This window comes from Pieris napi, chromosome 22 (genome assembly GCF_905475465.1).
Source record: "Pieris napi chromosome 22, ilPieNapi1.2, whole genome shotgun sequence".
Taxonomy (NCBI): Eukaryota; Metazoa; Arthropoda; class Insecta; order Lepidoptera; family Pieridae; genus Pieris; species Pieris napi.
Window position 1 is genome coordinate 3565330 of NC_062255.1, and position 20754 is coordinate 3586083.

The 20754-nt window shown below is 32.0% G+C and overlaps 2 protein-coding genes across 3 annotated transcripts; one reads left to right on the top strand and one right to left on the bottom strand.

The window, feature by feature from the left end:
- Positions 1–8182: 8182 nt before the first annotated feature.
- On the top strand, positions 8183–12447 carry LOC125060913 (polypeptide N-acetylgalactosaminyltransferase 3-like). 2 transcript variants are annotated; one of them, XM_047666028.1, is made up of 7 exons: positions 8183–8516; positions 8595–8743; positions 9024–9121; positions 9264–9444; positions 9740–9878; positions 10166–10351; positions 10677–12447. In XM_047666028.1, exons 1-7 carry the CDS (start codon positions 8502–8504, stop codon positions 11709–11711), a joined length of 1803 nt encoding a protein of 600 aa, XP_047521984.1. In that variant the 5' UTR covers positions 8183–8501; the 3' UTR covers positions 11712–12447. The 2 variants fall into 2 exon arrangements, with proteins under 2 accessions (XP_047521984.1, XP_047521985.1); XM_047666029.1 differs by having other exon boundaries at positions 8598–8743.
- A 514-nt stretch (positions 12448–12961) lies between these two features.
- Positions 12962–17713, bottom strand: LOC125061013. Its single transcript, XM_047666155.1, has 3 exons — positions 17478–17713; positions 14430–14639; positions 12962–13696 (listed from the first exon to the last, which is right to left on the bottom strand). The coding sequence occupies exons 1-3, from the start codon at positions 17515–17517 to the stop codon at positions 13488–13490; spliced, it is 459 nt and encodes a 152-aa protein (XP_047522111.1). The 5' UTR covers positions 17518–17713; the 3' UTR covers positions 12962–13487.
- Positions 17714–20754: the final 3041 nt, after the last annotated feature.

Consider the following 20754-nt stretch of genomic DNA (forward strand, 5'->3'; position numbering starts at 1 on the left):
TCTTTTTCTTAATAAATTTCGAACCATTTCACTGTATTTTATTTCTTTGTCAATTATTATTAATGCAAAAATCATCGATGTTATCGACTATCGATGTTGGGCTTTCGATTATAATACTGATGTCAATATTATTTTTATAGTTTTTCTAATGTCGATCATCCCAACATTAAAGCGCGCGGAAACAATTGGTGTTTAAACGCATTAAACAGTTAGTTGTTAGTTGTAACTGTCTGGTAGTGATGACGCTGAAGCAGTATTTTTGTAACGAATCTATGGTCTGAATATAACCTTTTTTGGAAGTCTGTTGGAGTTTGAATGTGTAATAAAATAAACTATTGTTAATGTGTAATGTTTGTAATATATATTATATTAATCACAATGTCAGTGTTTTAAAATAGCCCCTCACCTCCAAAACTCCCCTATTACTACTAGGAAATATTCACCTATTACTATGTCCCCTCAGATAGAAGCGTCCAACAAAGTCTTTCAAGCCCTCTGTTTGCTTTAATCTTTGACAATTCGAAACATTTGGAGACCTTGACTGTCAAGATTTTACCTCTCCTTGATCTGTGATCAGTGTGACCGTTTTTAGTATATTCAGTACCAAATTGGTATAATTTGGGCTCCGTGTAACTAATTTAGTATTTTTTTGGTATCCTTTTATATTCTGGTATTTTTTGGTACATTTAAACTTTCAACATTTTAAAACACATTTTGATATATTGTTGGGCTGGGCGAGAAACACTCACTTCCATTCGTTCGTATTTCGTTCACATGTTTTTGTCTTTGTCTGATGTTTACCGCAAATGTATCATTTTGTCTCTTTCGAACGGTTAATGCTAACAAATTCGCGAATCGTGCTTTAGCTACGTATTACTATCTACGTTACATGCTGTATTTTTATACATGTGGTCGCTTTTGGGACCACGGGTGTTTTAGTTCTTTATTTATTTCTCTCTGTGTGCATGTGTAGTGAAGATAATGAAGCGCAAATACGATCAGAACTATAGATCTGGGTGGGAACAAAATTCTGAATTTTTGTCATGGTTGACAAAAGATAAAAATAATGAGAACGCCTTGTGTAAAACGTGTGGAGCAACATTTTTAAGCAGAATCGCTACAATTAAAAGTCATGCATATTCTGAAAAACATCGATAGAAACTTATACGTTATAGTGGACAATCCAAGGTAAGAAAGCTATGCCCCCATTAACATATTTATAAGATTATTGTGTCCCTTATTTTTTTATGGCACATGAATTAATTGTCCTACTTCTACAGGATGTCCGATGAATCTTGGATAGTACATGTACAGTTGTACACACATGTATAATTGATTTAAATTCATCAAATTATCAAATCCTGTTTATTTTCAGAACGATGATAAATTACTTCAAAGGAAAGAACCCATATCTGAAGAAGTAAGAAAAGCAGAGCTTATATTTTATGCAGCGTTGGCAGAACATAACATAACATCGAGATGATCATCTCAGCGATTTATTCAGCAAAATGTTTTATGATTCGGAAATCGCAAAGGGCTTTTCCTGCAAACGCACTAAATCTGCTCAGTTAGCTCAGTGCAGCGAATACTGACTTAGTATTTGTAATAATACTTATTGTAAATATTTATTATTATTTTAATATGTCTGTATAATGAAGGTGTGTAATTGGTAAAATTAAAAAGTATCTGATAATAAGTGTTTTAATAAAAAAAAATCTTCTTTTTCTTTTAGTTTATTTTTAGTATAATTCAGCATGTGTTTTGGTATTATTTAGTACTGGCACCTTGTAGTTTTGGTAGATCGCCATTTTTTAAAACGGTCACACTGTCTGTGATTGTCGATACACTACCGCAAAGTCGACAGCGTAGATGCGAGCTGCTGTTCGTAGCACCTTATTCCGTCTTATTGTCTCTGGATTAAATGTATTCCTTATGTCACTTTTATGAACAAATAAAAGTTAAAACTTTACAATATTATTGTAAATTTGCAATTGGAAGCTGCAAAAGGGACATTAGAATGTCAGCAAAGTCGGAACAATTTTCGATATAAGTGGAATTTACAGAAGGTGCAAAGTGAATATATAAAAAATTTAATTGCATGTTTAAATTAATTATGGTTTGTTTCATGTTTTCTCAGAAATTTAAGGCTACAAATAAATACAATATTTTTAAATTGCATAATCGCGATATATAATAATTAGTAGTACTCATACTTTGATATTTTTAGGATTTGACCTCACAACTAATCTGCAAAATGAAGAAGCAATATATTTTGTTACCGCTTAGAAGAAACAATAGAAATAGTACCTACTGTGGATTGATAAATAAAGAGTGAAAATAAGGTTGACTAGAAGTTGATAAAGTCCAAGGAATTAAAAAACAATAGAAAAAAAACGTGGACTAGTGTGAACACTGAAATTTGAGTTTGATTTAAGCTTTAATTAGGTTTGGTGTTTGTGCTTGAACATTTTTAATGTCAATTTGAAAGCAGATTTATATATAAGTGCAGATTTTATTAGTGATTTGCTACTAGTTGGAATTATCTGTTTATCCAACAAACAAATTCAGTTTAAGTTAGTCATAAAGGTTGATTGTTTATAATAAATTCATACTTATAGAAAGTGAGAATTGAAAAGCAGCAAGTACTCAATGAAATGAAAAGAGGGATAAATAAAAATAATAAAATAGAAACTTAGTCTGGTATGAAATTATAACCCTTAATCAACCTTTGATTCCATATTGATGCTTCAACATCTTAGATATAAATTTAAGTTTGATGCTGATTTTAAGTTAATATTTATGTCAATTAACTTTTGTTTATATCAGTGATTTGCTACAAGTTAATATGTAAATGCAAAATCTGTTTAAGTAAGAAATGAATAAACACTGTATGTTATGTATTTGTCAGTTTTATTTTTGGTAATTTACCTATGTCTTCTTTAGTAGGAAAAGCCATTAAAGTGGTTAACAATATTAGTTTATTTTACAAGAATATACAGATAATGCATATATGAATGACCCGTACCTACTAATAGTTAGGAATATTAAACAAACAGGTAGCAAAATAAAAATGTTTCAGTTATGGTTATTTTTTATTAAAATAAGGCACCAAATATCTTCCTTAACATAATGCAGTCTACATAGAAAAATAAGCATATGTAACAACTTATTAAACAATACAGACATTACTACTGAACACACACAGGTGCACGAAATTTAATGCATTACTACCTAATGTAGATGTATTCATATTTATTTATGTAGATAATTAACTAATAAATGTAAGTGTTAATTTGCAGCAATGTCAATATCTTGTTTGTGTGCTGTTATATACAACAAATTGTTCAATTCATAAAACCTAACATTAGTAAAATTCCTATGATACCTACAGTTACTATGAATACATCCTGGGCGATTAAAAAAATATTGATTGTTTCCTTAACACAACAATTGTAAATAATAATAGTTATTGTAAAGATATAATTCCTCCCAAAATCTACAAATGCAGTTCGTTTATAATAATATCTTTTTCTAATTCTTTTTCATTCAAACTGCTGAACTTATTAAGATTAAATGTGGAAGAACATAGTTTCAGTAACTGTTTTCTGTTCATGAGGTAATGTTACTTAACCAACCATTATTTCATACTCTACTTGTCTTATTTTTTACATTATTCATAAAATGCTTCATTCCTCATTATCAAATTCATTTTCAGGTACATAATATAACACTTAAATTAATTAAAAGATAAGACTTTAATAAAACTTGTCCATTTGTGTTTTTTTTAAATATTTTTAGTTGTCTTATTAGCTTCTCTTTTTCTGCAAAGAAAATATTTTAGTTAGTACTTTGATCAAATAGAAAACTGACAAACTAAACTGTAAGATCGGTCCAAGGTTTGTTCAATAGGTAACTTTAATATTAAAACTCTTTACTTAATTCTAAACTTAAAAATTTACTTAATTTGTCACTTTGCTGCTTATTGTCAATTAAAGTTTTTAATAACCAAACAATGTCAGTAACACCCAATAGTACGGGAGGTAGCAACGTTTGAAAAAAAAGAATTTTAGGTCAGCTGATTTTGTGATATGTCTTCCTTCTTGCACTTCCTGTTAGAGTCTGGGCAATCTGGCTGGCGGTAGCGGTTGCGTTCATTAGTGCGCATCCTATCTGTTCAGGTAATAATCCTGGATTTTAAAAGCATTTTAAGAAGCGTAATTTTTAATTTTTCGTTTTTAAATACGTCTACCTGACATACTTTTTTTATTGCCAGACATTTTTCACGTTGCTAACTATGTGCCAGACGCGATTTTAAGTTTTATTTTTATAAAAATTTCAAAGCATTTTAGAATGTCTGTAATTTTAATATTATGTTATTTAAATATAAGAAAAACTGAAAATGAATTTGCCAGACATTAATTCGGTTGTTAAGTCTTGAATTAAAATGATAAAGTATTGCAGTATGATGAAGCATTGCATTTTAAGAAGCGTAATTTTTGATTTTTCCTTTTTAAATACGTCTACCTGACATACTTTTTTTATTGCCAGACATTTTTCACGTTGCTAACTATGTGCCAGACGCGATTTTAAGTTTTATTTTTATAAAAATTTCAAAGCATTTTAGAATGTCTGTAATTTTAATATTATGTTATTTAAATATAAGAAAAACTTAAAATGAATTTTCCAGACATTAATTCGGTTGTTAAGTCTTGAATTAAAATGATAAAGTATTGCAGTATGATGAAGCATTGCATTTTAAGAAGCGTAATTTTTGATTTTTCCTTTTTAAATACGTCTACCTGACATACTTTTTTTATTGCCAGACATTTTTCACGTTGCTAACTATGTGCCAGACGCGATTTTAAGTTTTATTTTTATAAAAATTTCAAAGCATTTTAGAATGTCTGTAATTTTAATATTATGTTATTTAAATATAAGAAAAACTGAAAATGAATTTGCCAGACATTAATTCGGTTGTTAAGTCTTGAATTAAAATGATAAAGTATTGCAGTATGATGAAGCATTGCATTTTAAGAAGCGTAATTTTTGATTTTTCCTTTTTAAATACGTCTACCTGACATACTTTTTTTATTGCCAGACATTTTTCACGTTGCTAACTATGTGCCAGACGCGATTTTAAGTTTTATTTTTATAAAAATTTCAAAGCATTTTAGAATGTCTGTAATTGTAATATTATGTTATTTAAATATAAGAAAAACTGAAAATGAATTTGCCAGACATTAATTCGGTTGTTAAGTCTTGAATTAAAATGATAAAGTATTGCAGTATGATGAAGCATTGCATTTTAAGAAGCGTAATTTTTGATTTTTCCTTTTTAAATACGTCTACCTGACATACTTTTTTTATTGCCAGACATTTTTCACGTTGCTAACTATGTGCCAGACGCGATTTTAAGTTTTATTTTTATAAAAATTTCAAAGCATTTTAGAATGTCTGTAATTTTAATATTATGTTATTTAAATATAAGAAAAACTGAAAATGAATTTGCCAGACATTAATTCGGTTGTTAAGTCTTGAATTAAAATGATAAAGTATTGCAGTATGATGAAGCATTGCATTTTAAGAAGCGTAATTTTTTATTTTTCCTTTTTAAATACGTCTACCTGACATACTTTTTTTATTGCCAGACATTTTTCACGTTGCTAACTATGTGCCAGACGCGATTTTAAGTTTTATTTTTATAAAAATTTCAAAGCATTTTAGAATGTCTGTAATTTTAATATTATGTTATTTAAATATAAGAAAAACTGAAAATGAATTTGCCAGACATTAATTCGATTGCTAAGCCTTGAATTAAAATGAAAAAGTATTGCAGTATGATGAAGCATTGCATTTTAAGAAGCGTAATTTTTAATTTTTCCTTTTTAAATACGTCTACCTGACATACTTTTTGTATTGCCAGACATTTTTCACGTTGCTAACTATGTGCCAGACGCGATTTTAAGTTTTATTTTTATAAAAATTTCAAAGCATTTTAGAATGTCTGTAATTTTAATATTATGTTATTTAAATATAAGAAAAACTGAAAATGAATTTGCCAGACATTAATTCGATTGCTAAGCCTTGAATTAAAATGTAAAAGTCATGAAAAGTATTGCAGTAATAATGCTTGTAGTACGAGCATAAAAAGGAATATAAAATTAGATTAAAATTAATAATCAACACTTTATTTAAATTGTCCTAATTACTAAATGTAAGTTATGAATAATTAATATTAAGTTCTCAAGTTGTTTTAGCCTATAGTGACGTCACAAAAAAGAGGCATCTTCATAATCATCATCATCATCGTCGCTGTCTTTGTCGGTGTCATTCATATCATCGTCTTGGGAACTTTCGTTATCTTCTAAAACTCTCGTATTTAAAAAGGAAAAATCAAAAATTACGCTTCTTAAAATGCAATGCTTCATCATACTGCAATACTTTTTCATTTTAATTCAAGACTTAGCAATCGAATTAATGTCTGGCAAATTCATTTTCAGTTTTTCGTATATTTAAATAACATAATATTAAAATTACAGACATTCTAAAATACTTTGAAATTTTTATAAAAATAAAACTAAAAATCGCGTCTGGCACATAGTTAGCAACGTGAAAAATGTCTCGCAATAAAAAAAGTATGTCAGGTAGACGTATTTAAAAAGGAAAAATCAAAAATTACGCTTCTTAAAATGCAATGCTTCATCATACTGCAATACTTTATCATTTTAATTCAAGACTTAACAACCGAATTAATGTCTGGCAAATTCATTTTCAGTTTTTCTTATATTTAAATAACATAATATTAAAATTACAGACATTCTAAAATGCTTTGAAATTTTTATAAAAATAAAACTTAAAATCGCGTCTGGCACATAGTTAGCAACGTGGAAAATGTCTGGCAATAAAAAAAGTATGTCAGGTAGACGTATTTAAAAACGAAAAATTAAAAATTACGCTTCTAAAAATGCTTTTAAAATCCAGGATTATTACCTGGACAGATAGGATGCGCACTAATGAACGCAACCGCTACCGCCAGCCAGATTGCCCAGACTCTAACAGGAAGTGCAAGAAGGAAGACATATCACAAAATCAGCTGACCTGAAATTCTTTCTCGAAAACGTTGCTACCTCCCGTACTACAAGGGACTTGAATTCAAACTTCTCATTCATTAACAATATTATAATAACTTCTCTAGTATATTAACTTAGTAAATAATTAAAGAAAATATCTGATTACCATTACTTAGTATTGCTCACTAGATTTTATATTTCCAAAGTTCATGAAGTATAAATCCACTTTATTTGATTAATTAAATCAATATTATATCATTAGCTTCTATTGTAATTACAATAAAATATATTTAGAACTTCTAATTATGTTCATTAGTGACTGCTTTCTCATCTGAAATATACAAATAAATGTACAATAATTTTACTTTGTGATTACATAATATATGCAATATTAAATGGTATATGTATTTTTCAAATTAAAGAACAATTTCATGAACTTACATGCAATATGAATATCAATAAAAGATATCCAATATAACTAGGATTTACCTCTACTAATTTGCTGATTTTCTTGATATTTTCATATTTATCTGTCTATTATGTTATCCTCGCATTGATTCATAGAAAAACTAAAACTCTTAACATAAAAATATTAACTCTAGTTTAAATTATTATAATTACACGAGAACGTTAAAAAAAAGACAGATAACAAATTAAAACCATTTCGTTAAAACGTCCAAAATATGACATGTTTTTAAAACGGTAGCCATTAGAGATGGCAATAGTTGTACTGAATTATTGCAAACAGCAGCTTTTGAGATCACGCTAAAACATGGCGGAGAAACGCCGTTTTTTCTACACTGCCGAAACATTAATTGGCCGTTGGCTACCGAATAGCGTAAGCGTTAATGTGTGTCTTTTCGTAGCACTGTCATGGCGTCGCTTATTGTATCCCGACTCACGCCTTTAGGTCCTAGGCTACCGACTGTCGACACGAGCTGTCACTTTCATACAAATTTAGTTTTCGACTTTCTACATACACTACTGTTAAGCCATCTTGGCTAGACCCCCAGACGTCAGTCATAAGTTAATTCATGTATTGTCAACCGCTGACGTCAAAATAGCGGTCAGCGAAATTGTTTATAAATCTCTATAATCAATTGTGTATATGATCACTAATCACTTGCAAGTTGCAAGTTGCGGCTTTAATCGACAAAATAAAAATGAAATAAAAGTTATAATATTCTATTCGTTTTCACATAAAACAATAAATTTCAGTTCGTTAAAGTTAAATACTTATTCCTTACCATAATTATTACAAGTGGTAATCAGCCTTTTATGAGTAGAAAATTAATTAAGCTAAAGTTTTGCTATGTTCCTTTACAGTTTAAATTAAATTATGATCTAAGAAATATTTGAAGTTGAAGTAAATATTACTTTCTTTCCCGGTGTTTTGTTAGGGATATCGCCCAGCCCACGCAGAATAGGCAAATGTTTTTAAGAAATGTGCGTATAACTTTTGTTGAAATTGCAAGTGGTATGTCTCTGACTATTTGTAAAATAAAAACCTTTATTTGATTTCAGCAGTTTTGGAGCTATTTTTGTAGAGGTAGAAGAAGAAAAATTACTAGTCTTACGATCGTTTTAATATTATTAGTAAATGCTATGTTTTATGTTAGTTTATTACTTTATAATACTGTTCAGAAAAGAAACATAAAACCCTGGTATGAAAGGTAAGACAATGTCTAATTGCATAATTCTAGTCATATTTCTTCACATGATTATTATTACTTTTTTTACATTACTTATGTAATGTTTAATAATGTGGTAATACTATCAAAATTTTTTCACTTCTATAAAAGTAGAGGTATTGAATAATATTTGATATAATAAATAATCAGAAGAATGAAAATTGAAGTTTGCAAGGAATTTTTTCTTTTATCAGGGTACAAACTACATGTTTTTAAATATCCAGATTTATATATATTGTTTATGTATTTATTATTATTTCAGAATACAATTTGACCAAGATTCTTATGTAGATAACACAGGAATGAGAGTAGTCATTGGTCATTATGTTGGTGGAAATTCAGGAGGAAATCTAACTGAAGGTTAGTTATGCACATTGAATTAACATGTTTTCTGTGATTTTTAACATTATACATGCCTTAAGAATGTCTGATAAAAATACATAAGTATAAATATGTGAAGTCTTAAGGAAAGGATCTTATTAATTATAATTATTTGTTTTAGAAATAATAAATACTAACAACTATGCCCCAATAGTGGGTGCAGGAGAGGGTGGTCGGCCTGTACAGCTTTTACAAAGAGAAATTATCACTGCCAGAGAACTTTATCCCTTACACTCATATAATATACTAGTTAGTGATAGAATATCTATAAATCGAAGTTTGCCAGACATGAGAAGTGACAGGTATTGTGAAAAAATTAAAATTAGTTCAGTTGTTTTTTTCTTTTACAAACAAATATTCAAATTTCAATGTATCTAAACTAATGTAATAAGCATTAATAATTAAACTATATATCTAAAATTTTAATGCATGAAGTTTGCTACACTATCTTAATTCCTCCTAAAAATTCTCCACTCTTAACACCCTGAAGATGATACGAAAAATTATTAGGCTTCAGAATTTCTTAGTATAGTTTAATATGATAACCAGTTTGGTTTTGGAGGCTAAGTATTTCTCTTATATGCAAATGTTTTCTAGTTGCAGGAATGTACAATATAATTTAGAAAATCTTCCAACTGCTACTGTTATAATAGTCTTCCATAATGAAGCTTGGTCTACACTTATAAGAACTGTGATGTCTGTGATATTACGATCACCTGATGAATTATTAAAACAAGTATGTACAAAACCAATTTATACTACAGAAAATTTTTGTGTAAAATAGGTAAAAATACTAGTTTAATCTATCATATAAGAGATAATTAGTATAAGTATTACTTTGTACGGAATTTCTAACTCTGGCGTCGGTTGGTATTACACCGTTGCAAGTATTGGGTTAAATTTTAATACAATGGCACAAAGGCTAAATAGCCCAATAAGAAATGTAATCAATTAAAGCATTTTAAAATACATAAGATTAAAATATGCGTTGCGTATAATATGTTTGTAAACTTACTTTTTTAGATAATATTAGTTGATGATGCTAGCGAGAGGAAATACTTAGGTAAGGAATTGGATGATGCTGTAGCTAGTTTAAATAAAGTACAAATACTACGAAGTGCAAATAGAACCGGGCTGGTTGGAGCAAGGCTTATGGGTGCTCGTGCAGCAACAGGGAATGTTCTTGTATTCTTAGATGCACACTGCGAGGTAATTGTCATTTTCTACTTTGCAATTAAAAAAAAAAAAAAAATTAAGCTTGTTTACTATTAAAGCTCGATAGATCTTTTGTTTAATTTTATCTCAATAGGCAAATATTGATTTGATTGTCATCAGTCGGCTGCATTAAATATAATTAGAAAAGAAAAATGGAATTTGTTTTGTATAGTATATGGAAGTGATGACAAAGCTTAACAATTTCTTATGTATTTAAAATTTTCTTAGATACTTAGGTTGTATCTACTATTGTACCTATCCACAGTTACTATCTTTTTCTACATTTACATGATTATATGAAATTAATTATAAATTTTAGGTGACGAAAGGTTGGCTCGAACCGTTGTTAGATCGCGCAGGAAGCGACGACGTATTCATTTGTCCTCACATAGACCTTTTGTCAGATGACACGCTCGCCTACACAAAGAGTATAGACGCCCATTGGGGCGCTTTTAGTTGGCGACTTCACTTCCGCTGGTTAATGCCCAGCCCTGAAGTCATGCTGTCCAAAACAGAAAACCCCTCAAGACCTTACCCCACCCCGGCCATGGCTGGCGGTTTGTTCGCAGTGCGAAAGAGCCTATTCTGGCGACTAGGGGGTTACGATGAAGACATGGTCATTTGGGGGGCAGAGAACCTTGAACTTTCCTGGCGTGCCTGGCAATGTGGGGCTAGAGTTGAAATCACGCCATGCTCTCGCGTAGGACACATATTTCGACGCCACAGCCCATATAAGTACCCTGGTGGAGTCGCCAAGGTTTTAAACTCGAATCTCGCGCGAGCTGCGACTGTCTGGATGGACGAGTGGGCGGAGTTTTTCTTCAAATTCAACCCATCCATTGCCGCGATACGCGATCAGCAGAGTGTGGCATCTCGAATAGAGCTTAGAAAGAATTTGAATTGTAAAAGTTTCAAATGGTATTTGGAGAATGTGTGGCCTCAACACTTTTTCCCTGCTCACGATCGGTGGTTTGGGAGAATACGCAGTGAGAAAGGCAGTTGTTTAGGGGTCGCTTCTGGGACACCTGGACTTGGTGGGCCGGCATCTGGGGTGAGCTGTGGGAGTGACCTTGACTTAGAACGACTTCTGGTTTATACAATGGAGGGTAGAATAATGGCAGACGAAGGGTTGTGCCTACAGCAGGGTAACGGTAGGGCCGTCTGGAAAAGCTGCAACGACAGCAAGAAACAGATATGGAATCAGAAAGGGCCGCGTTTAAAGACCCCCGATGGGTTATGTTTGACTCAGCTGATAAGTGACAGTAAGGATGGGGTGAATGACCCTTTGACAGCTAAGAAATGTCTTAATGACAATGGCCAGATTTGGCACTTTGAACGAGTGCCTTGGCGATAATGTGATACTCGTACAAAATGAGAAAAGTATTTCTTTTTAAATAGGATTTTAACAATTTTACATAACATATACACATTGATTTAATATATTAAGTATCGTGAATGATAATTTTTTGTACAAAGTTTGAATCTCATGGAAACACATTCTCTTATCATATCACTAGTTGTTAAAAGTATTATCTATAACTATACTAATCTGTGATTAACCCTAAATGGAATTTAGGTTTTACTTTAGGCATAAGTCGTTTATCAAACTCAAAACTCGTTATTAGCCCTTCGCTTTAAATATTTATACAAAGTATTAAGTCGATCAGTTAACATAACCATTTTACGCAACTATTAAGTTTAACTACGCATTGTTACCGGTTTAGTATATTTAAAAAAATAATATAAATTAATTTATTTTTTATATTAATTTAAATTTATGCGTTTTACGCGTTTAAATGATTTTAAAAACAATTTTATTGTCACTCCCGCCATTGATGTACCAGGGTAACATAAAATGCCAGCTAGTGTTGTTGTGAACAAATTAATCTAAACGTTATACTCAAACAAAAGACTATTTGTTTATCTAGTCTATTTACTGTTGGTTGTGTTAACGATCCGTATTCCAATACAGTAATCTGAAAACTGTAAACACTGATTTTAATGTTTGACTCAATAATTGGCTATAATTAGAAGTCTTTAAAATCATGAAAATCAAATTTCTATATATACTCAGTTTCCGTAGCGCTGATTTCATAAACTTTAAAAAAAGTTTAAACAGCGAGACTCAATATTAAAGTCGGTATTGTCGTATAAAAGTTACTTAAAATATAGATTTAAAATAAGTATTGGGATACGTGTCTCACTGAATGTGTGGTGCTCTATACTTTATTAATAGAGGCACTTTTATAATTTTTTATAAAACAATAGACATTTTACCAGTATAAAACGTTTTTATTTATTGTATTTTTTAAGAGAACCTTATCCAATAAACTTATTTTACAAAGGTTTTGAGCAGTTGTGTTACGACTATGTATAATTGGGAAAGTATTTATGGACATCGAACTTAGATATAACGATAGACAATCTAAATCGGTGTTTCCCAACTTATTTTGGGCCGTGCACCACCTTAACTTTTCTAAAATGGCTAGACCTCCCTATGTAATACTCGTATTAAAAATTGAAATTGTTCACTTAAGAAACTTAAATGATAGGTTTTAGGAAGAAATTACTGGAAAAACTGAAATTTAAATTCGAATTCATTTTCGAATAGCTCCCCATAACAATCAAATTGCCCCCCTGTAATGCGTGGGCCCCACGTTGCGAAACACTGATCTAAATGAAAGGATTGTATAAAACAGTGGATTAATCGAAAGAAAAAACAAAATTGACACCCGTTTATTTATTGACAAAGCGACACGAGATTAGGACAAATCATTCAACAGCTATTTTAGGTATAGTTTGTTCACGTATCAGAGTGTTATAATATAACCATTTCACATATTAAATATCATATGTGAAATGCTCTGTCATACCTCTTGGTAGAAGCCAAAGCCTTTTATTAAAAACCCTAGGGTGCGACAGTTTAAATATACTCAAACAAACGTAAGGTGAATGAAGCGATCGCAGAAATGTGTCCATCCCATGCCGCATTGAAGTCAAAAATCAACTTAACCAGAGTGTTTTATATTGACTTTGATATTAATAGTTAAATGGCCTATTATAGACCTGTCGTATTATTATAATTTCGCATTAATTGCGCGTATTAACTCTATTTTTTAATACATCCCGTTCACCTCAGTACATAGTATAGTATGAGCGGTAGCAAAGAAGCCATACTGGGGTTGATATGTGACGCGGAGTTGCAATCGTTTCCGTTGCAAATGTAGCATCTTGCGTCGCTGTGACCCCGTGCGCGCTCGACCGCCACTAAGCCCAGACATACTGAATCTACTTGGACCTTCGGCACACATCCTTTGATAACATCTACCGTATTTCCAACTGAAATAAAAAACAAATAAAAAAATAATGCAAATAATTTCGGCTGGTTGACTATCATTTTTATTAATTAACAGAAATTTGTTTTGCATTCATAACGTACTTTATTACTCTACTTAAACAAAAAACAGGAAATACTTAATAATATCTACTAGAAATTGATGCATTAAATTATAAAAATTGTACTTAAGTGATTTCAAGATTATTCTCAATCCGCACTTTGTAATCAACACAGAATAGAAAGAACATTAATTAACACTAATAAATAGTTGTTAAGTTGTGAAAAACCTATTTTAATCTAAGAATATTTCTTGTGAATAAAATACAGTATTATTTCTACCTAAAGGGTGATTGATACCTACCATAGTTGTGAGTCTGTGACTCCTGCATGTCAAAATCCAATACATTTTTGACATACATGAGTCAGACTTAGCGCTAAGCCTCGTTTCTGTATTCCTAATACACTTATAGATCCAATTTGCAAAGAATTTGGTATATATGCCAAAAGTAAGATTATGTACGTCAAAAATGTATTGGTACGGTACATCATATACGTTTTTCACAATTTACAATTATTTATCAAATATTCTATCCGAACGTTTTGCGTTGTTATCAACAAAGTGCGGGATTTTGGCATACGGCTCCTTAATCTGGCCCTAAAGGTCTTATGATGGAAATCAAATGTTACTGCAATGTTTAAGAAGGTGTTAGTTGGGTAAAGCTTGTCAATACTTACAAGTCTTGTCGTCAGGCGTAGCTACCATTTTGAGACAACGCATTTCCACGTTAATCCTGGAATCAGTTCTTGGCGGTGGATGCCCCAGATTATGAACCCATTCCGCTGTTACCCAGTGGGATGGATCGCATTCTTGGGGATTTCCAGGCCATATTGTTTCTTGTGGGTGACAGGCTAAGCATCGCTGGTACAAGCAGCTTTCTGATGACACTGTTGAACAGAAGTAAATAGCTTTGTTAACATCTGAACCCTCCTTTGGGGGAATTCCTGTAACCCTTAGGGACTGACGCATATGTGTCTGATTCATAATATTTTAATAGACAGGTTGGTGAACGACAATAATTTAATGGGAAATCGCAACCTTTAATCTCATCTTTTAATCTAAGCAGCCCTGCGATTCTGTAACTCACATTTCAAACTCACACAGCTGTTTTCGCATCGGCGGTCGCTCTCAAATCAGTCGTGAAGCAGTCATTTTATGATTTGGCACTCTGAAAAGGTCCCCGCTTGTGGTTTATTGTTTATTAGAATGCCAAATCATAAAATGACTGCTTCACGACTGATTTGAGAGCGACCGCCGATGCGAATACAGCTGTGTGAGTTCGAAAAGTGAGTTACAGAATCGCAGGGCAGATCAGATTTCTGTTCCTTCAAATCCGAATAAGTAGACATTTTCCCAGGAAATCGAATTGCACGAGAACGGGATTAGATCACTGAAGCTGTAGTATGTCATTGATGATGACGCTAAAAACAGATTGTGCTTTGTGTACGTTATTGAATACGAGCGTTAAATTTTATAAAGAGCATAACTTATTATAATTTACGTTTCGCCTTCGGGCTGAAAATAGAAACAATAATAAATTTAATGTATAATTGTTTTATTATTCGATAAGAGAGATTTAAATTCCTTAACGTTCACGATTTAATATCGTGTTCAATAGATGTCATAAACAAGAACAATAAATTTTTCTTTATTCTTTCTGATAAAATGTTTAAAAATAGTTTTTAATAAGAATATTTTTAATAGCTCATTTAAATAATAGAACCAATTACCAAAACCATCGAGCAAAATTTGTTTTTTTAAATTTGGAAAAATGTATTTTATTCTTAATTTGAATTTGACATTTTGACAGCGCGTAAAAAGATTGAAATACAACAACACCCGTAACTAATAACTATAATACACACCATACAATGGGAGCTGATTATTTGGTTTATTAAACGAAAATGAAAGGAACTCTTAATCAACAATTATAATCTGGAATACTAGGTAATAAACTGCAGATTAGCTACACACGACTTGAACTTCTAACATTATGGTAGCGAAGATCGCAGAGTAGCCTTTAGGTAAAGCCTTCGACACATTCAACGGATTTTCATTGAGATGTTATTGGATAATCGAAAACTAATATGTAAATTATGATTTAATTCATATAATTGACGTCATTAACGAAGACAATCTTAAGCAAATTTAACAAGGTTTTTCATACATGCGATAGTTTTGGTCACTTAGATGAATCATTCTCAGTTTCGGTAATAATTCACCAATCATTCTATTATACACAAAAACCTTAATTAAACGCATACAACAGGGTATATAAGTCTAGTTAAACTCAGCATATGCGAGATTATAGTTGGACTGCACCCTTACTGAAGTAGATTTGTTACCACCAGCCTAATTAAAGGCAGAATAAGCTTATGAAAATTAACGTTTATAAAGGCCTAAACAATGATGATGAATTGAAAATATACATAGATGTGTAGAGAGCTTAACTGATCGACATACTTCATGGTAATGACCGCCTTGCTGTGCACTTCTAAGCACTGCAATCATATGTCATTTTCTCAAGTTTCGCGCCATTCTACCAAGCGATGTATCGCTCTTACGAATAATTATTGGGAATCCGTTTTGGTATGCGCACGAGAAAGAGCAATGTTGGCCTAGTGGCTTCAGTGTGCGACTCTCATTCCTGAGGTCGTAGGTTCGATCCCCGGCTTTGCACCAATGGACTTTCTTTCTATGTGTGCATTTAAGATGCGTTAAGACTCAGAAATTCGACGGCGTGTGTCAGGCACTGGAGGCTTAGGTCCAGACCTAAAGAGGTTTTAGTGCCACTGATTTTTTATTTTTATTTTTGCGCACGAGAAAAACGACGATTTATAGCTTTCAAAAGAAAATATAAATTTTGCGTCTCTTCCACAGAGTAAAGCGCTAAAAGTGTTATACGTATAGGTACTCTATACAGCCTGCATGGTAATAGATTGATCTTGAATGGTAGTTTTGGATATATTTATTATTATATTTATTTGTATATATTTATATAAAACAAAGTCGTGTTAATTACACCACTTATAACTCAAGATCGGCTGGACCGATGTTAGTTATCTCTTTTTGGTGGATTCCTCTCCGCTCCGAAGTATTATTAATGTTATTACCTTAATTAAATCCTAAATTAAGTTTAACTAATGTTAACATGATATTATTGTTAGGCGGAACGAAGTTCGCCGGGTCCGCTAGTACTAAATAAAAGGTGTTAAAACTCGTAGATATTACCGGTACAAAAATTTGTATTATTATGATAGTCTTATCTGCCGTAACACTAACCCACATCCGAAACAAGAGATGATCATACACTGCCCACGCGCCGCCATGTCGACACAAAGTAGATATAACAATGTAAATACGATTGTCAACAGATTAAATAAATATTTATTAAGCGGTAGTTGCATGAGATGAGCCGAACTCCATTGTGTACAAGTGTCGGGCGTGAACGGACACAATTTCATTTCATTCATATAAAAACAGGAATGTGATGTAATCGTTTTGTTTCAACAGGTGATGTCGCCATTTTGCCTAATTTAAGATTTCTATACACGCTCTATTAAAATGAATTAAGCGAACGCGGGCATTTTGGTTTATTTATACGGTTAAAACAAATGACAAAAGAAAAAACAAAAGAATAGTAGATACCTCTTCATTCGCAGCCTGAATGAATTGTCTAATCTCAATATAATGTTGAGATATAAATGAATAATACATGTACTTACCAAGTGATAATAAACCCGCCACACATAGAGAGAAAAACATTTTCTCATCGAACGTTACAAACGCACTGTCATTCGCTCACCGTTTATAACTAATCTACACACGAGTGTTTTTATCTTTGTCTTATCAATGGATACTAAATTATTTTATAATTTGAAGAATAACAAAGGCTAATCTTATAGAATTTTCCGATATTCACAGATCTATAGCGCTGTCCGTACTAAAATATCTATTTCTGGATCCAGTTTGGAACAGACGATTTTCTATTTATTATTTATTTGAGGATCGCCCCCGCTTGGTATCGCGTACGGTTTTGAGATTCTCGACTATACAAGTCGTTTCAGCTTTGTTAGAGGTATATTTGCATTAAACCAATAAACGGAGGCGGAAATTACTGCCCCAATCGTTTAGCTATACTATTTTAGGTTTAGTATCATAAGTACCTACTTAATTTTTATCATAAACAATATTTACTAATGATATTACAAATTGATATACACACCTTCACTTTCGTAAGATAACGGTTTGAGTTTATATCGATCAACATTTTGCATTGTACATAAGGGAGCGTTTAAGTATTACGTCACGCAATTCCCCCCCCCCCCCCAAGGTAACGCACCGTAACGCTTTATGGGGGGGGGGTATTTATACGTAATAGTTACCATTATGTGGTGTAAAGTACTGGAAAGGCGAAAATAATATTAACAATAACGCGTAATTCAATCCCCGCCCCGCTTAGTAACGGGTTACAAAAGGACCCCCCCCCAAATACGTTACGTAGCACTTGAACGCTCCCTAACTATAATTTGTATATTGTTAGATAAGTAAATTTAAGCACGAATCCCACGAAGATTACAGGAAGTAAATGATTTAATGGATCATATACTAATAATGCAACAAAAAACTCAAATAGGAAATCGATACAGCTGACATTGAAGGATTGTCGTAATTTTTAATTGACTCCGCCTTACTTTGGTTAGTTTACATTAACATTTTCGGTAATTGCCAGAAAACGACCGTTCAAAGGAGCCGAAATTGATGATCTAATTACTTTAACAGCTAACATTAAGTAGCTTCTATAGGTCATCTACATTATAAAGAGCACTCGTGTAATAAACAGCTTCATAATTAAATTAAAAAAATAAAAGAGTCATACACATTTTTATTACACAATTTTAATTCGTCTAAGTCGACATTTAATAATGTCTAGTCTGTGGAAATTTTGAACTTCGAATGTAGCTAACATTTGCGTGCATTTTTTATCTTCATCTTTTACACATATTTTTTTATAAAATTCTTCCTTGCCGACCCACAGACCCATTCCCCTTGCAATCTGTCGGTCGGCAAAGAAGGTACGTTCCGTTGCCCATGGATACCCATTTAGTCAATTGATATTGAATAAATCCATCCATCCATCCATCAAAATGATGCCAAAATAAGGCGAAATTTGACAGACTGTGTCACTATTAGAAAAATATGTGTAAATGAAATAACTTGTACCCATCTTCTCGAACTGATACCATTTAATGTTCCTGCCAGATCTCTGCGCTCGCACAGAACTTTTAACCTTCCGACTCCCAGAACCAACATTGGGTTCCGTGAGCCTCTTCACAGGATGTGTTCCACCTTGGATTCCATCACTAACATCGACCCTTTTTCGCACTCCTCTACTGCTTCATTTAAGAAGATTGAAGATTGCGATTTTGCTGTCATGTTTTGTCTTGTCTTACTTTGTATTGTATTTTTTATTAGTGAAACTTTTTTGTGGATATGTCTAATGTGACTATTTATTTAATTTTTTTACATTTATTTTATTTTTCTGTATGTATGTGTGTGATGTATCTGTTTAGTTTCCTAAATAAATAAATAAAAATAAACAAAATCTATCAGTAAACAGCGTGGCTAGGAAAAGATTGCGAGCAATTAGAAAAGGGAAGAAATGTATGGCTGTCAGTCTGTTTGTCATGTATTCATAACTACTTAATAGCTTTGTTAGTTTACAAATCAACGCTTATTTCGATGTAACATTGCTTTGTTTCATTAAAACGTGTTAGAGAAAAAAGGTATCAACATTAAAACATAATTTCTAATAAGCAACAGGTTTACACCTGTAATATAATTAGCCCTTTCACTTGCGTTAATTTTCGCATAAGGTTTTAGTTATATAACAATAATATCGAAGAAACTCTACAGCTTTAAAAAACATGTCTAATTACCTGCTGTATTTATTCAGCGTGTTACATATAATAATAGTTCACTACGTGCTATGTTACTTACCATAATTAGCATTAATTAGATATATATTTATAACTTATATAGAAAATAAATTATCATTTATAAACTGCAAAAGCGTTCACAGTTTTAAGGAGAGGCTTTTTGGGTGGTTTATTTGTCCGAATCGAACTTTTGAAATCCGTTCGTTGAAAACTACATTGATTGTGTTCTATCTTTGGTATAACTGTCAAATGATGTTCCGAAAAATAGATTTATTTAATATTATACAAATTAATCACATTAGGAAGGCACAGAGCTGGTGGTTGTATTGGTTGCAGATTTTGGTGTATAACTATTATTAAGTTTAGTATTGGAATACCAACGAATGATGCTAAAGCGCCTGGTGAAACTATCTTCTCAATGACACTGCGCATTTTCAGTTTTGCTCGATATAATTTAACACACAAATGTGTGTGCTGTGGCGTCGTATCTCCTAAACGAACGGACAGTTTTTGGTGCGTTTTTTGGTTAGAAAGCTGTGATTAAGATAGCTTCTGTGTGATCTCTTTTTAGCTGCAGAAAAGTAACACGCAAAGTAGGCTTTTTTTCATATGTTTGACGTAACTACTAACCTAATTTAGAAGACCACCAAAACCTATGATTGTCAGGGGTTACTTAAATTTTGTACTTGCGAAATGTGTGTACTGCAAAGTGTCTAATATTCATAATAAATAAATGTTACTGCTATTGAAAACGAATTATCTCTATATGTAAAGCCGTATTGGTCTAGTGGCTTCATTGTACTACTCTCATCCCTGAGGTTGTAGGTTCAAATCTCGGCAGTGCAGTGGGACATATTGTCTATGTGTGCATTTTACACTCGCTCGTAGGGTGATGGAGGAAACCGGCATGCCTTAGGACTTAAAACGTCGATGGCGTGTGTCAGCTACTTAAGGCTAATCAAAAATAACAAAAGAAGGAAAAATTTGGGAAAACAAATGTTCATGAAACAGCACATCTGAGCTAGACCTTGAAAGGTAGTAGTGCCTCTTTTTTATACTTAAT

Bases quoted from the DNA above. Each gene is read 5' to 3' on its own strand.
- LOC125060913 (XM_047666028.1), top strand. The intron at 8,744-9,023 runs GTAAGACAATGT...TTATTATTTCAG, and splicing joins ATAAAACCCTGGTATGAAAG to AATACAATTTGACCAAGATT. The intron at 10,352-10,676 runs GTAATTGTCATT...TATAAATTTTAG, and splicing joins TCTTAGATGCACACTGCGAG to GTGACGAAAGGTTGGCTCGA.
- LOC125061013 (XM_047666155.1), bottom strand. From the start codon at position 17,517: ATGTTTTTCTCTCTATGTGTGGCGGGTTTATTATCACTTG. The intron at 14,640-17,477 runs GTAAGTACATGT...TCTGTTCAACAG, and splicing joins GGCGGGTTTATTATCACTTG to TGTCATCAGAAAGCTGCTTG. The intron at 13,697-14,429 runs GTAAGTATTGAC...TTTTTATTTCAG, and splicing joins TACGCCTGACGACAAGACTT to TTGGAAATACGGTAGATGTT.